This window comes from Kogia breviceps, chromosome 18 (genome assembly GCF_026419965.1).
Source record: "Kogia breviceps isolate mKogBre1 chromosome 18, mKogBre1 haplotype 1, whole genome shotgun sequence".
In the NCBI taxonomy this organism is placed as follows: Eukaryota; Metazoa; Chordata; class Mammalia; order Artiodactyla; family Physeteridae; genus Kogia; species Kogia breviceps.
This window is the reverse complement of record NC_081327.1, coordinates 9,225,091-9,241,531: the sequence shown is the minus strand read 5'-3', so window position 1 is coordinate 9,241,531 and position 16,441 is coordinate 9,225,091. Positions and strand designations below refer to the sequence as shown.

Genomic DNA, 16,441 nt, shown 5'->3' with positions numbered 1-16,441 from the left:
CACGCCCGCTGCTTCCTCTGACCCAGGATTTGGGGCCCCCAGCCCCTTCCTCAAATTCTATTCATCCAACCGCTGGAAAAGAGAGGGACAGGGAATGGGTGTTCTGGGCAGCTGCCCGCTCCTTCCCCTTCCATGCCCAGCAAGCACCCCGCCCCCAACTCACCCACCCACCAGAATGGAGGAAGGCGCCTGAGTTACTGGGTGAGATGTCATCTCTTTTCACGGAGGCTGGGAGTGGGATCTGCTAGCCTCCAAGCCCCACCTCCCTCCAGCTCCCTGCTGTGTGTGAAGGGGGAGGACAGCCCACCTCGTGACCTGACAGGGGCTGGCCCAGCTTGCCCCAGATCCGGAGGAGTGGGCGGAGCAGGGGGAGCCCTATAACTGGACCGACCTGGGATCCCTGACTCCTAGTCAGCCCCGGAGGAAGCGGAGGACACCGTTCCCCAGGAGCGGGTGAGAAGAAGAGTTGGGGGCACGGAGTCCAGCTCAGGGCTTCTGTGGGGGACGGGCTGGAGGTGCAGGGCGGGGAGGAGGAGGTGGCGGTCCTACGCAGGAGCAGGGGATGAGGCCAGAGGCAGGGGACTGCACCTAGAAGAAGGGTGAGCAGCAGGGACATCCCGTCTGGGCTGGAAGGTGGGGGCAGGGGGGCAGCTGGACCTGTAGGAAAACCAGCCATAGCAAGAGCCCACCAGTTGTCACTGTCGTTTATTGAGCACCTACTGGGTGCCCCCATCATCCTGAGATCTCCGTTAATGGGAGGCGCGGGGGTGGCGGCGACCAGGGGTGGTGGCAGGGTAGCTAGAGCGTCGGTTGAAGGACTTTTAAATGAGGATTAAATTAGCGAATATGTGGGAGATACCGTTTAGATGTCAAGTCGGAGCTTAGAATGTGAACGTACAATGAGGTTGTACCTCATTGCGAGGTTGGAACTTAGAAAGTCCAGTTGGGGCTCACAGGGAACTGCGGGGTGGAGGGGAGGGTGCGGTGAGTGGAATTTGAACCCTGGGAGAGAGGGATAGAATTTTTGGCAGAGACCGACCTGAGGATGGGGAGATAGGAGAAGACAATGAGGGAATTAAATAGACAATGAAGGGGCCGGGCCGCTTGGTAACTATTTGTGATTGGATTAGGCTGATGCAGATATGGAGTGCTAGGCTTTGAAGGCCGAGACCTGATGGGGCGGGGCTCTGAGTGGGAGGAGTCCCCACTGCTGGTGAGTGACAATGTCTCCCTCCCCCAGGTTGGCCAATCGCAAGCCAGAAGATGAAGGTTCTGTGGGTCGCCTTGGCGATCACGCTCCTGGCAGGTATGGGGGCGGGGTTTGCTTCGGTTCCTTGCCCCTCCCCCTCCCATCCTCAGCTGTACCCCTTGCCCTCTTCCCGTCCGTGGGTCCCCTCTTTTGCCGGCCTGTCTCCCCAGGTCTGAGGTCTCTGACGTTCATTCGTTCTGAGCCTCAGTTTCCCCATCCTTAAAATGAGAGTCGTAACAGTTGCTAATCCATTGCTGTCAGGCAGGTAGTGAGCAGTAGTTAAGTGTCAGCTGCGATTAGTTTTCTTCTCCATCACCCCAGCATGGCGGTGCATGGAACACACGGTCAATGCTTGCCAAGCGATTAAAACAAGCTGGGCGTCCCTCCACCCCCTCCCGGCCCACCACTGTGCTCTGATGAACCCCACCAGCCTTTGTGGAGCACCTACTCTGTACCAGGTACTGTGTGCCTGGAGGGGACAGAGGAGGACCCTGACTGCTGTGAACTTGCTCCGTGCAGGATGCCAGGCAGAAGAAGTGAAGCCAGAGCCGGAGCCCGAGGTGCAGCTGGGGCAGGAGTGGCCCCGGTGGCAGGGCAGCCAGCCCTGGGAGCAGGCGCTGGGCCGCTTCTGGGATTACCTGCGCTGGGTGCAGACATTGTCTGACCAGGTGCAGGAGGAACTGCTCAGCACCCAGGTCATTCAGGAACTGACGTGAGTGCCCCTGCCCTGGCCCCTGACCCTCGCGGTGGGCAGTGCGTTCTGGACCCTCAGCTTCCAGTGGACTGGGTTTCTTTCTGTCCCCATCACCAACTCTTGGTGGTCTGGATCTCTCTTCACTTCTTGCTTTCTTTCCCTTTTCAGCTCCTGGCTTTAGCTCTCTCTCTGATTCTGTTTTTCGACGCTTCCTGTCTCTGGCATGTTCCTCTCCATCTCTCGCTCCATCACTGTAGCGCAGGATCCCTATTTCTCTCTCTTCACGCCCATGCTCCCTCCTTCTTGCCCCTCAGCGTGCTGATGGATGAGACCATGAAGGAGGTGAAGGCCTATAGGGAGGAGCTGGAGGAGCAGCTGGGCCCCGTGGCCCAGGAGACGCAGGCGCGTGTGTCCAAGGAGCTGCAGGCAGCGCAGGCCCGGCTGGCCTCTGACATGGAGGACGTGCGCGGCCGCCTGGCGCAGTACCGCAGCGAGGTGCGGGCCATGATGGGCCACACCACCAACGAGCTGCGTGACCGCCTGGCCTCCCACCTGCGCAAGCTGCGCAAACGGCTGCTCCGCGACGCCGAGGACCTGCAGAAGCGCCTGGCCGTGTACCGCGCCGGGGCGCTCGAGGGCTCAGAGCGCAGCGTGAGCTCCATCCGCGAGCGCCTCGGGCCCCTGGTGGAGCAGGGCCGGGCGCGGGCCGCCACCGTGGGAACCCTGGCCAGCCAGACGCTGAGGGAGCGCGCCGAGGCCTGGCACCAGAAACTGCGCGGGCGGGTGGAGGAGATGGGCACCCAGGCCCGGGACCACCTAGAGGAGATGCGCGAGCAGCTGGACGTGGTGCGGGCCAAGGTGGAGGAGCAGGGCAGCCAGATGCGCCTGCAGGCGGAGGCCTTCCAGGCCCGCCTCAAGAGCTGGTTCGAGCCCCTGGTGGAAGACATGCAGCGCCAGTGGGCTGAGCTGGTGGAGAAGGTGCAGTTGGCCGTGGCCACCGGCTCCACCTCTGCGCCCAGCGAGAATCACTGAGTTGCCCGCGCATCCCCCTGGGAGGCCCCACTCCTGCGCCGGCCCCACGTCCTCCCCAGCCTACGGGAGGCCCTGTCCCCGCCCCAGCTGTCCTCCCGGTGGGCGCTAGCTTAATAAAGGTTCATCAAGCTTCACGGCAGCTGCTGGGCGTCCGTGTGTGATTTCCCACAGCTCAAGCCTCAGTTTCTCGTTCCTTCCCCACGCCGCCAGGCAGCGCTCCGTCCTGCCCCCGCCGCCTGTGTGTGTCTGTTTCTTTGTTTCTTTTTTTTTTTTTTTTTTTTTTTTTTTTTTTTGCGGTATGCGGGCCTCTCACCGCTGTGGCCTCTCCCATTGCGGAGCACAGGCTCCGGACGCACAGGCCCAGCGGCCATGGCTCACGGGCCCAGTTGCTCCGCGGCATGTGGGATCCTCCCGGACCAGGGCACGAACCCGTGTCTCCTGCATCGGCAGGCGGATTCTCAACCACTGCGCCACCAGGGAAGCCCTCTTTGTCTCTTTGACGTCCATCTTTGCTACCCTCTGCCCCTTGCCGAGTCTCCTTTTTTCTTCCATCTCTGCTCACAACTGCCTGCTCTCTTCCCTGCCCCTCTTACCCTTCTGTCTCTGAGACGTGGTTCTGGAACCAATCCACCGATGGGTTAAACCCTACGGTTGCCCCTGACTACGGTGGGCAAAGAAGCAGCGCCTCTGAGGGATCTTCCTGGCGGTTCTGGTGGTTAAGGGGACGCGGGTTCGAACCCAGGTCGGGGAACTAAGATCCCACATGCCCGCGGGGCACCTGAGCCCCGTGCTCTGTGGTGGGATCTCCCACGTGAGGCGACGAAGACCAGCCCCAAATAAAACTAATTAATTCCTATTTTAAAAATAAAAAAGCAACCCCTCTGAGCCTCCAGTGGCCCAGCTTCTCAATACCTGCTTCACAGCCTTGTGACTCAAAAGACCTAAGATCGCTGTCATTAATTGTGAACCATTTTCACTTTTTTTTTTCCCCCCCACTCTCATTCTCCCTCCTGTCTCATCTGATTCGGCTTTCTTCCCTCTCCTGGGCTTTGTGTCCGTCCTGCTGTCCCAGGGAGGCTTCGTTTTTCTGGCTTCCTCTTTTCCTCCACCTCTATCTTTTACCTCTCCCTCCTCTAGTTTCCCTTGCCCCTGGCCCCGCTTATTTCTTTTTTCCCTACTTCATCCTCGCCACCATTTTGCTGCACGTGGACCCTCTGTCTTTCTCCCCTCGTTCTTGTTCCTTCTCTCCTCCGGCTGGCTGGTTAGCCTCTGGCCTACCCTGACAAGCCTCCTGGGTGCTGGGTTCAGGCTGCCGAGAGAGGCACACTCGGCGAGGGTCTACAGCAGGCCCCTTGGGGTTTAGGGCTGGACGATCCAGTTGGAAATTGACACACAGAGAAGCGTGGCTGGAGCCTGGAGATGCAGGGCGCGCTCCCCTTTCACGTCCTCAGTGCTCCAAGGAGCAGAACGAGGTTCCCGTCACAGGGAGGGGCCAGGACTTGTATCTCCCAGGCCAACCTCTGCCTGCTTCGGCTCCGACACGCTCCGCACTCCGAGCTTCGCCCAAGCTGCCTCGCTTGCCCTTGTGGAATCAGGCTTCCCCGCCCCCTCCCACCCCAGATGATTCACCCTGGGGGCTGAGTAAGGAGGGGAGGTTATCTGTGGGCTCAGAGGCAGGGGGCCTAGTCCCACCCAAGTTTCTGCTGACTCACTGTGTGCCCAGGACCTGGGGCCAAGTCCCCTGAACCCGTTTCCCAGATGTCAGTGAGGGCGGGGGCGTCAGCCATATCGCCCACTTGGAAGTCCTGAATCTTGAACTTGGTATGAAGCCAGCTAAGCGGAGAGGTTGTCCCACCTCACTGCAGCAGCCCCCCCACCCCGGTTAGTTTTGTGAAAGGAGGCTGCAACGGGGTGCTGTGGGGTGGAGGCCGTCCCCAGCAGGGATCCAGAGAGACAGCCTGAAGTCCAGGAAGGGGAGGGAGAAGATGACAGACAAAGAAGGGGAGGACACTTAGAGCCTCTCACTAAGCCGTTGAATTTTCTTGGCTACCTCTCAGTTGCCCCAACTGTAAACAGAAACTCCTACAGCTGACATGAGGATGAGACTGGCAAACTGGAGGTGGCGTTCTGGTCTCGTGGGGTGGGGTGAGGAGGAGAAGGGGACATCTGGGGGCTGTGTGGGAAACACTGGGGGCTCACAGAGGAAGCAGATGTCTGGGAAGGCTGCTGAGGGGCCAACAGGGATTGGCGGTGTGGAGCTGGCCAGAGGGCTGTTGCAATCCTGCCAGGGTGGTGTCTGTGTTTCCCTTTCACAACCATCCCCCTCACCCCAAGGCTGATGCGTTTGTGTGGGGACACGAGGCCAGCCAACCTGGAGTCTGGGGCCAGGGCCACCCTCCCCCAGAGGCTAGGGTTCATTAGCAGTCAAAGGCAGCTGGGATGGGACTTCCCTGGTGGCGGAGTGGTTAAGTAATCCGTCTGCCAACGCAGGGGACACGGATTCGAGCCCTGGTCTGGGAAGATCCCACATGCCGCAGAGCAACTAAACCCGTGCGCCACAACTACTGAGACTGCGCTCTAGAGCCCGCGAGCCACAGCTACCGAGCCTGTGTGCCACAACCGCTGAAGCCCACGCGCCTAGCACCCGTGCTCCGCAACAAGAGAAGCCACCGCAATGAGAAGCCCGCGCACCGCAACGAAGAGTAGCCCCCGCTTGCCAACAGCTGGAGAAAGCCTGTGTGCATCAACGAAGACCCGATGCAGCCAAAAAAAAAAAAAAAAAAAATGCAGCTGGGAGGAAGGGGGACGGCAGCCCTGAGGGACTGATGTGGTGGAAGGAAAGGGCGGTGGTGCTTGGTGAGCGGAGCGGCCAGAGAGGGTGCACAAGAGCAGATGGAGCGTTTACAGGGGCCCTGGAGGCTTGGACAGTGCGGAAGCAGAGAGGAGGGAGCTTCTGGTGGAGTGGTTGGAGGGGCGCACATCGGGAGCCTGGCAGCTGAGGTTCTGCACTTTTGACAGGTTGAAAAGACCTCTCAGGCTTCCCTGGTGGCGCAGCGGTTAAGAATCCGCCTGTCGATGCAGAGGACACGGGTTCGAGCCCTGGTCTGGGAAGATCCCACATGCCGCGGAGCAACTAAGCCCGCGAACCACAACTACTGAGCCCGCGTGCCGCAACTACTGAAGCCCGCGCGCCTAGAGCCCGTGCTCCGCAACAAGAGAAGCCACTGCAATGAGAAGCCCACGCACCGCAACGAAGAGTAGCCCCCGCTCAACACAACTAGAGAAAGGCCGCGTGCAGCAACAAAGACCCAACGCAGCCCAAAATAAATAAAATAAATAAATTTATTTTTTTTTTAAAAAGACACACAGGGACAGAGAAGATGGACGGGCAGCTCATGGAGTATGCACTCCACTTTTGAAGAGAAGCTAAACTCAGGAGCAATGAGATGAAAACAACCAAAAGACCCCAGGCAGCTCCCAGTCACACGGTGGAGGCAGAGGAGCAGAGAACACCAGGTGTGGCTGAGGATAGGGACACCTGCGGGGCTGCACACATCCCGCAGGAGTGGGGGCTGGGTCACTGTTATAGATGCAACCTGGAAGTTTCTGTTGACGTTCAGCATTTGTGTGCCCTGTGTCCCAGCGGTCCTGAATCTACAAGCCTGCGTGCAGCAAAGAAGACACAACGCAGCCAAAAATAAATAAATTAATTAAAAAAAAAAAAAAAGAACCAGGGGTTTCCCTGGTGGCGCAGTGGCTGAGAATCCGCCAGCCGATGCAGGGGACACGGGTTCGTGCCCCAGTCTGGGAAGATCCCACATGCCGTGGAGCGGCTGGGCCCGTGAGCCATGGCCGTTGGGCCTGTGCGTCCGGAGCCTGTGCTCCGCAACGGGAGAGGCCACAACAGTGAGAGGCCTGCGTACCGCAAAAAAAAAAAAAAAAAAAAAAAAAAAAAGGAATCACCTTGGGAGTTAAAAAAATTTTTTTTTAAGACTGCTGTGTGTTATATGAAAGTTATTATGAGAGTAAATCCTAAGAGTTCTCATCACAAAAAATATTTTTGGGGACTTCCCTGGTGGCACGGTGGTTCAGAGTCCGCCTGCCGATGCAGGGGACACGGATTCAAGCCCCGGTCCAGGAAGATCCCACATGCCGTGGAGCAACTAAGCCCGTGAGCCACAACTACTGAAGCCCGCCTGCCACAACTACTGAAGCCTGTGCGCCTAGAGCCCGTGCTCTGCAATAAGAGAAGCCACCGTGATGAGAAGCCCGCGGACCGCAACAAAGAGTAGGCCCCGCTCGCCACAACTAGAGAAAGCCCACGGGCAGCAATGAAGACCCAACGCAGCCAAAAATAAACAAATAAATAAATAAATTTATTTTAAAAATATTTTTGTATTTCTTTAATTTTGTATCTGTATGAAATGATGGATGTTTAATAAACTTGTGATAATCATTTCATGATATATGTAAGTTAAATCCTTATGCTGTACACCTAAAACGTATACAGTGCTGTCTGTCAATTTTAACTCAATAAAATTGGAAGAGAAAAAAAGTTAAACAGAGTTACCACATGACCCAGCAATTGCATTCCTAGGTCTCTATCCAAAAGAACTGCAAACACTTTCACAACAAAAACTTGTACACAACTCCTCATAGCACTATTATTCATAATAGCCAAAAAGTGGAAAATAGCCAAAAAATACCCATCAAATGATGAATGAATAAATAAATCTATACAGTGTTTGTATATCCACTGTATATCTGTATAGGTACAAATACAGTGTATACAGTGGAATATTATTCAGCCATAAAAAGGAACAAAGCACTGGGAATTCCCTGGTGGTCCAGTGGTTAGGACTCCGAGCTCTCACTGCCGAGGGCCCAGGTTTGATCCCTGGTCTGGGAACTAAAATCCCATAAGCCTCGCGGCGAGGCCAAAAAATAAAAAATAACAAAAGAGAGTGAAAAAAAAGAAAGGAGGATCAGAGCACTGACACATGCTACAACACGGATGAACCATGAAAACTTCATGCTAAGTGAAAGAAGCCAGTCACAAAAGACCACTTTAAAAAAAAATTTTATTTATTTTTAATTTTTATTTTTGGTTGCATTGGGTCTTCGTTGCTGTGAGCTGGCTTTCTCTGGTTGTGTCGAGCGGGGGCTACTCTTCATTGCGGTGCGCGGGCTTCTCATCGCAGTGGCTTCTCTTGTTGTGGAGCACGGGCTCTAAGAGCGCAAGCTTCAGTAGTTGTGGCACGCGGGCTCAGTAGTTGTGGCACACGGGCTTAGCTGCCCTGCAGCATATGGGATCTTCCTGGGCCAGGGTTCGAACCTGTGTCCCCTGCATTGGCAGGCGGATTCTTAACCACTGCACCACCAGGGAAGCCCCAAGAACACGTGTTATATGATTCTGTTCATATGTAATGTTCAGAATTGGGTAATCTATAGAGACAGAAAGCAGATTAGCGGTTGCCCTGCCTTGGGCAGAAGGGGGTGGGAGTGAGGGTTAAAGGGTGTGGGGTTTCCTTTCGGGGTGATGAAATGCTCTGGAATTAGATAGTGGTGATGGTTGCAAACTTTGCAAATATACCAACAATCATGGAATTGCACACCTTCAAAGGGTAAAAATTATGGTATGTGAATATCTCAATTTTTTGTTGTTGTTTTTTGTTTTCTTTTTTGAATATCTCAATTTTTAAAAAATGAATGGAGATCTTCCAGACAAAGGCAGAAAGAAGAGATATAAAGGAGGGGACATAGCAACCTCTCTTCCACCCCCCGACTTCCCTGCCACAACCCAGAGCAGCCAGGGATGTGAGTGGTTAGGGATGCTGGAAGGGAGGTGGCTACAGGGATTCAGGGGAGAGGGGATGGGGTCCAGACTGAGGCAGGGACCCTGGCGTGGAGAGAGAGATTCGGGAGTCTGGTGGTGGGACTGATGATCTTGTGGACACAGAGGTGCAGGCTCAGAGATGCTACCTGTCCCCAGACACACATGCTGGGGTCTCGGGGCCCACCGCTCCCAACCCCCAGTCCCTCCTTGTGACCTCTCTGCCCCGACCTCCCAACTGCTGTTGTTTTTGAACTGCCTCTGAGGTCCACCCTGAACGACCTTCAGCCCATGCCTGCCCTGGATAACAGATGGGCAAACACTGCCAGCAGCAAACAGCTCATGCTGACCTTGGAGGCAGGGCAGGGTCAGAGACCTTTTTCCCCCTCCCCCAGGCCCACCCAACCCTGGCTCTGCTTCAACCTCTTTCTTGCCCTCTAGAATTGGGGTGGGGAGGTGAGGGCAGAGGTCATCTCTGGCTTAGCTAGCCAGAAACGGCTAGCTAAGTCTGAAAGGGCTGGGTTCAGATTCACCACTTGGTGGCTGGGGAGCCCCACCCCCCACAGCCTCAGTTTCCTGATCTGTAAAACGGGAATGAAAAAGATGCCCACTTCATAAGGTCTGAGGTTAATTCAGTGAGTTAATGCGCCGAAGCCTTGCGGTGGCACCTGATGTGTAGTGAGCGCTCAGGAAGCACAAGCTTAATAACTAGCAGCTGGCGTTGACAGCACAGCTTTGCTACGTGTCTCTGGTTGCTCAAGGCTCTTTAGGTAAATGACCTGCTTTACTCTCCTGTGTAGGGACGTAGTCCACGACTCTGGTTCCTGGACGGAGAAACAGGCCCAGAGACATTAAGGAAATACACCGGGTCACACAGCAGGAAGGAGGTGGAGCCAGAGTGTGAACGGAACACCATGCTGCTTCTCCTAACACCATGCAAAGTGAGTGTTTCCTTTTTCTTTTGTTATTATGGTAAAATACATAACATCAAGTTTACCATTTTAACCATTTTTAGGTGTACGGTTCAGTGGCATTGAGTATATTCACAATCTTGTGCAGCCAGGACCACTATCCATTTCCAGGATGTTTTCATCATCCCAAACAGAGACTCCAGGAGATTTTATTTTGCTGATTAGCATCAGGGAGGAACTCCAGGGAACATTCGTTGAGCAACTACTGTGTGCTAGAGCCCACACTGGGGCCATTGGGATGGACAGCATTCTTCTGGAAGCCTCTGGATTTGTCCTGTACAGTCATCCAGGTCGTGGCCAAAGTGGGGCTGTCAGATTCACCACATAAAAATACGGGGCGTGGGACTTCCCCCGGTAGTCTGGTGGTTAAGAGTCCGCCTTCCAGTGCAGAGGATGCGGGTTCGATCCCTGGCCGGGGAACCGAGATCCCACATGCTGCAGGGCAACGAAGCCCACGCACCGCCATGAAAGATCCCGCGTGCCGCAACTAAGACCCAAGGCAGCCAAAAATAAATAAATAAATATTGAGAAAAATAATATATAGGATGCCTAGTTAGATTTGAATTTCAGATACACAACAAATAAATAATAGTATGATTCCCAAATACAGCATGGGACATACTTACACTAAAAAAAAAGATTCATGGGACTTCCCTGGCGGTCCAGTGGTTAGGACTCTGCGCTTCCACTGCAAGGGGTACGGGTTCCATCCCTGGTCGGGGAACTAAGATCCTGCATTGCCGTGCATGACCCCCCCATTTTTAAAAATAAATCAATTAATTGAAAAAGATTCATTATTTATCTGAAATTCAAATGTCACAGGGCATCCTGTATTTTATCTGGCAACCTTAGAGCAAGGAATCCAACCCATGGTTCCCCGGCTAAACTGTGCACCCTGGCTCGCGGCTGGGTCGTCCGGGAGAAAAAGGCTCATTTTCTTTCTCTGGTGTTTGGCCCAAGCCTGATGTTGACACCCTCTCACTAAGCTCTCCCTCACAGGGCCTCACCGAGCCTTCATGTGGACTCTGGGAGGCAGGCACTTACTACCATCCCCATTTTACAGATGAAAACACTGAGCCCAGAGAAGGGAATGTATTTGCCCTGGTCACGCAGTGAAGGTGTGTCTGGCCCTGTAGTCCAGTGGCCAACGGATCTCAGAGACAAAAGAAATAATAATAAACAGGTCTGATCTGTGAGCGCCTGTGTTGCCAGACTCCACGTTAAGAACTTCCCTTGGGGACTTCCGTGGTGGCACAGTGGTTAAGAATCGGCCTGCCAATGCAGGGGACACGGTTTCGAGCCCTGGTCGGGAAAGATCCCACTTGCTGTGGCGCAACTAAGCCCGCGCACCACAACAAAGAGTAGCCCCCGCTCGCCGCAACTAGAGAAAGCCTGCACACAGCAACGAAGACCCAATACAGCCAAAAAAAAAAAAAAGAAGAATTTCCCTTGTTATCACGTCATTTAATTAATGTCCTAAAGTAGGGATTGTGGGCCCATTTTACGGAGGAGGAAACTGAGGCCCAAAAGAGGGGCTGTCACACAAGGGGGAGGCAGAATTTGAACCCAGTTCAGCACAGGAGGCTAATCTTCCTCGGTCAGTTTAGGGTGGTGGGAGGGTAGGAAGGAGAAAGGAAAGAGGCCAGCAGGGGTGGGCATGGCTCATCTCTGTCACCGGGGCCCCTCTCTCTCTGAAGTCCCTGCCAAGGGGCGTGGGGAGGTGGCCGGGGGAGGGCTCTGCTCAGTGCAGCCTCCCCCTCCCCCAGCTCAGAGAGCTGAGCACAGAGGGACAGAGGGACAGAGGGACAGAAATGTTGTTCCCTGGATGCAGGTCCCAGGCCCTGTCCTCGCTCTGCTTCTGCGTCCTGGTCCTGGCCTGTGTCGTGGGTGAGGAGGAGTGGGTGGGCGGGTGTGGGGACCCCGATGCAGCATGGGGTGCGCGCGTGAGCGGCTGTGAGGCGTGCAGGTGTGCCCGTGCGTCTGGGAGTGTGTGTCAGGGGCGGCCATGTGTGCACGGTGTACACGGGGTTGGTACAGATGACAGTGATCATGAATATGCATTCGTGCGTGTGTCAGCAGACGAGTATGCAGTCATGGTAAACGTGTAAATCTGTGAACGGGTATTTGTATGCTTGTGCACACGTGTGTGTCTTTAGGGGGTATTTATGCAAAAGATTTGACAGTCTGGGCATGTGGAAGGGTGTCTGTGTGTACTGGTGTGTGAGTATGTCTGGGTTCTGCACATGCATTTAAACTGTATATATATATATATATGCAGTGCATCCGATGTGCAGGAAACTGGTCCAAGTGCCTTCTACATGTTAACCCCTAACTCTCACAATAACCCGATAAGCTAGGACCTGTCATTACCCCATTCTACAGAAGGGGAAACTGAGTCTTGAAGAGGTTAAGTCATTGGCCAAGGGCACGCCACAGGTCACATGGGTGCCTCTGTCCACGCATGTACACGTGTACCCACGTGATGTCTGCTCTCTGTAGGTGAGGTTTTGCCCAGGTGCATGGGTGCTGGACAGACAGGTGTGTGGGATTCCTGGCAGAACCCCTGGCCCACCAGCCCGACACAGGGCCTTGCCCACCTCCATCCCCGGGGGCATCCTTCACTGCCAGCGGAGGTTGTTCAGACCGTGTGGGAGTCACGGGAGAACGGAGGGGGCGGCAAGATCGGGTAGCGAGGGAGGCATCAGGAGCGGGGCAGCGGGCAGAGAGGCGGCGTCACGGACTGAGGGAGGAAACCCCAGGCAGACGCAGGGGTGACCAGGCTCCCGGGCACAGAGGATGAAAGGAGATGACCGCTGGCTGAAGGGGGGCGAGGGGTCAGAGGTACATAGAAGGCGATGAGAGCACCGGCAAGGGGCCACCGGGAGCCACGGTGACGGTGAGCACGTAGGGAAGGGAGATGGAAGGGTTCTGGGGTCCCAGCCGTCCCAAGCTGCCCTCTGATCCCATCTAGCATGTCAGCAAGAAGGGCCTGGGGGAACCTCGAGCCCCGCCCCCCCCCCCCCCCCCGAGCCGGCCAGTAGTTCCTGGAGCCTGGTTCCGGGCAAGGTGAAGGAGTGGATGGAGCCGCTGGTGACCAGGATGAGGGAGAGGTGGCAGTGGTTCTGGTGCGCGTGCGCAGAACGGGGCTGCGGGCCTGAGTCTGAGGGAGGAGGGGCAGGGCCTGAACTCGTGGGCTCCCGGGGAGCAGGACATGGCGGGGGCAGGGCGGTGACCCCTGGGTCCTCGAGGGGTAGAGGGTAAGAGGTGAGAGCAGGGACTCCTGGGTCAGAGGGAGGAAGGGGTCAACGGGGCAGAAGTCCCGGGGGGGTAGCTGGAGTCTCCACTGTGATGTCCACAGGGGCCCCAGGGCCTTCCAGGGCTTTGTGCAGACCTACTACGATGACCACCTGAAACCCAGGCCTGGCTCCAAAGCTCCAAGGACAGCCTCCTGAGCAAGGCCTACAACCTGTGTCCCCAGCTGCTCTGCGGGGACAGCTCCTGGGATTAAAATGTTCACAGCCTCCGCGATAAAGAAGTTCTCCTGGGCTTCCCTGGTGGCGCAGTGGTTGAGAATCCGCCTGCCGATGCAGGAGACACGGGTTCGTGCCCTGGTCCGGGAAGATCCCACGTGCCGCGGAGCAACTAAGCACGTGAGCCATGGCCGCTGAGCCTGTGCATCCGGAGCCTGTGCTCCGCAACGGGAGAGGCCACAACAGTGAGAGGCCCGCGTACCGCAAAAAAAAATAAAAAAGAAGTTCTCTTCTGTGTGCCTGTCCCCGTCCCTCCCGGATGCTGCCAGAGATAACCCCACCCCATCCGCTCCCCGGAGGTTAAGGAGCAGAGGAAGTGACAAAACGAAGTGACACGTGGCAGGGGAGCGCCAGTGGGGGTGGGGGAAGGAGTGGGGCGGGGGTGTGTGTGTATGTGGAACGACCGTGCTCCCCCAGGGCTGAGACCCACCACCGCAGGCTTGTGGGCAGCGCGGAAGACTCCAGGCTTCTCAGTTTGGGGTGGAGGGTGGAGGTTGAAGGCTGGAGACCAGGCAGGGTTAACAAGCCCCCCCCAGCGGCCTCTCCTTCAGCGCTCTGCGTTCACCTCCCACGGGATAGAGACCCCAGGCCTCATGCCTGGCGGGCACCCAGAGCCCCCATCACCTCCACAGCTCCCCACCCAGCCTGTCTCTCTCGGCGGTGAACCTTCCGAGTGGAGGCTCCCTGTGGCTTGACCTCAGGGATGTCACTGCACTCTCTGCCCACCCCCCACCCCCCCGCAGCAGTTCTGTTGGCCGGGACTTTGGCCTAGGTGTTGAGGTGGGGGTGGTGGCTGTGACGGGGTGGATCTTAAGAGCTATAAAGCCTTTCTCTGCCTGTTTGGACCTGGTGAGGACAGCCTGCAAGAGTCCGGTAAGAGAGGGACATGGCGGGTGGGGGACAGCAAGGAGGTGGCCAAGATTGTTACAGCAGAAACTGCAAGAGTCAAGATATTAGATTCCAGTGATAGAGTCAAGGAATTTAGAGTATTCCCTGCCAGGCCAGTGGTTAGGACTCGGCGCTTCCACTTCTGCGGCCAGGTTTCAATTCCTGGTCGGGGAACTAAGATCCTGCAAGAGCACGGGGCTGCCAAAAAAAAAAAAATTAAGATGTTACAATCAGCAATCGGGAGTAGCATCATAGAATGTTAGGAAGTGAGGCCCAAGTCAAGCCATTAGGGGTTTGACTCAGGTCGGGGGGAGGGGGAGAGGGGGTCCCAGGCTGGTATCCCTGAGCGCAGGGGACCCTAGGATTAGACACCTCCTGTGGCCCTGTCCCACACCCTCCTCAGCGTACCAGGTCTCCTGACACCATGGGCGCCCGATACTTCTTGGCTCTGTTTCTCATCCTCCTCGTGTTGGGATTCGGTGAGTGCGGTCAGTAGGAGAGGAGGGCCTATGAGGAGGGGAATGAGCGCAGCCCAATTCTTGCCTGGCCCTGGCCCTGCCCCTTCCTCTCCTTCCCCCACGCATTCTCCCCCCGCTGCAGGCCCCTCAGATCCCCTAACTCACTCTCCTCCTGCAGAGGTCCAGGGCACCCATGTGCTCCAGGAAGAAGAGACTGCCAGCCCTGGCCTGTTCACCAAGGTGCAGGAATCACTCTTAGGTTATTGGGATGTAGCTAAGGCAGCTGCCCAGAAGCTGTACCAGAAGACATACTTGCCCACCATGGATGAGAAAATCAGGTATCACCCGCCTCCCACCCCCACCCCAGGAATAGGGACTCCCAGCCCCCAGCCCCTTCCCCCTCAGACTCAGGAGTCCAGGTTCAAACCTGGACCTGGTATCTCAAGGCCCAGGTATCTCAGCCCCCAGCCCCCAGTCCCAGTCGAACCCGGGATTCTGAGACGCCATCCCTGTCCTACTTAGGGATCCAGGAGTTTGGGTTCTAGCCACGTTTTCCCACAGGACACATGATTCTGGGCCCCAGCCCCTCCTCCCTCAGACCCAGGAGTCCCAGCCCCCAGCCCCTCCTCCTCAGCCCTTCTGTCCTTTCTCCCCAGGGACATATACAGCAAAAGCACGGCAGCTATGACCACCTATGCAGGGATTTTTACTGACCAGGTCATTTCTCTGCTGAAGGGAGAACATTAACAGCTGGGCCCCCAATCTCGGGGGGAGTCCAGACCCCAGCAACCCCTTGGTCCCCTGATCTATACCCACCCCCACTTCCTAGCAACTCTTAGCATTCTGCTCCCAGCTCTAGCCTGACTTCTTATCAATAAAAAAAAAAAAAAAAAAAAAGCCAAGTTTATTCTTTTGGGTATGGTTGCTTTTCTGAGACCTCAAGGGCCGAGATGGAGGATCCGATGCTGTCCAGCCATTTATTGAGCTTCTATTCTATGTATATCGCCCTAACCTGGTCAATGGGAATAAAGAGGTGAATAATCATAACAATAACTGGAGACTGACTTTCACCAACGTCTGGCTTTCTCTTCTTTTTTGGTGGGGGGGCACACTCTGTGGCATGCGTGCGGGATCTTAGTTCCCCGACCAGGGATCGAACCCATGCCTCCTGCAGTGGAAGCACAGAGTCTTAACCCCTGGACTGCCAGGGAACTCCCGGCTTTCTCATTTGTGAAATGATAAATAGACATAGCGAATCTGCAGTGGACTCTGGCCATACCTGGGACCTGGGCTGACACTTTGAATATGCCATCGCAGTGAGGTGTCCAGTGGCCCTGTGGTCGAGGGGAGAGCGGTGCCCATGAGTCATTGCCGAGCGTGGCAAGGCAGCGCCCAGGTTGGCTGGGACCTGAGAGGACAAAACCGTACACGCTGTGCTCTGTGCCAGTTCCTATACATTTGTCCCACATGTATTTATTGAGACACAGCCAGGTGCTGGAGACACAGCAGGGAAAAGACAAGACAGTCCCGCCCTCACGTGGCCCCTGCAAAAATGTACTGATTGGGTCCTGACCCAGTTTCACACGTTTTTTGTTTGTTTGTTTTAATTAATTTATTTTTGCCTGCGCTGGGTCTTCATTGTGCGCGGGCTTTCTCTAGTTGTGATGGGCAGGGGCTACTCTTCACTGAGGAGCACAGGCTCTAGGTGTGCGGGCTTCAGTAGTTGTGGCACGCAGGCTCAGTAGTAGTTGTGGCTCGTGGGCTCTAGAGCGCAGGCTCAGCAGCT

General features: G+C 55.9%; 3 protein-coding genes across 4 annotated transcripts; all 3 read left to right on the top strand.

The window, feature by feature from the left end:
• Positions 1–320: 320 nt before the first annotated feature.
• On the top strand, positions 321–3,114 carry APOE (apolipoprotein E). 2 transcript variants are annotated; one of them, XM_059044567.2, is made up of 4 exons: positions 321–453; positions 1,241–1,306; positions 1,769–1,961; positions 2,258–3,114. In XM_059044567.2, exons 2-4 carry the CDS (start codon positions 1,264–1,266, stop codon positions 2,973–2,975), a joined length of 954 nt encoding a protein of 317 aa, XP_058900550.1. In that variant the 5' UTR covers positions 321–453; positions 1,241–1,263; the 3' UTR covers positions 2,976–3,114. The 2 variants fall into 2 exon arrangements, with proteins under 2 accessions (XP_058900550.1, XP_058900549.1); XM_059044566.2 differs by lacking the exons at positions 321–453; positions 1,241–1,306 and having other exon boundaries at positions 1,651–1,961.
• Positions 3,115–11,590: 8,476 nt separating this feature from the next.
• Positions 11,591–13,287, top strand: APOC4 (apolipoprotein C4). The gene is given in 4 exon segments (XM_059045636.2): positions 11,591–11,666; positions 12,751–12,904; positions 13,138–13,187; positions 13,190–13,287. Coding segments are annotated over 4 exon segments (378 nt in total).
• Positions 13,288–13,650: 363 nt separating this feature from the next.
• APOC2 (apolipoprotein C2) lies at positions 13,651–15,528 on the top strand. Its single transcript, XM_059044583.2, has 4 exons — positions 13,651–14,182; positions 14,601–14,676; positions 14,834–14,993; positions 15,312–15,528. The coding sequence occupies exons 2-4, from the start codon at positions 14,622–14,624 to the stop codon at positions 15,400–15,402; spliced, it is 306 nt and encodes a 101-aa protein (XP_058900566.1). The 5' UTR covers positions 13,651–14,182; positions 14,601–14,621; the 3' UTR covers positions 15,403–15,528.
• The last annotated feature ends 913 nt before the right edge of the window (positions 15,529–16,441 follow it).

Excerpts from the sequence above, each read along its gene's own strand:
- APOE (XM_059044566.2), top strand. The coding sequence starts at position 1,666 with ATGAACCCCACCAGCCTTTGTGGAGCACCTACTCTGTACCAGGTACTG. Across the intron at positions 1,962-2,257 it reads CAGGTCATTCAGGAACTGAC|CGTGCTGATGGATGAGACCA; the intron begins GTGAGTGCCCCT and ends CTTGCCCCTCAG.
- APOC2 (XM_059044583.2), top strand. The coding sequence starts at position 14,622 with ATGGGCGCCCGATACTTCTTGGCTCTGTTTCTCATCCTCCTCGTGTTG. Across the intron at positions 14,677-14,833 it reads CCTCCTCGTGTTGGGATTCG|AGGTCCAGGGCACCCATGTG; the intron begins GTGAGTGCGGTC and ends CTCCTCCTGCAG. Across the intron at positions 14,994-15,311 it reads ACCATGGATGAGAAAATCAG|GGACATATACAGCAAAAGCA; the intron begins GTATCACCCGCC and ends CTTTCTCCCCAG.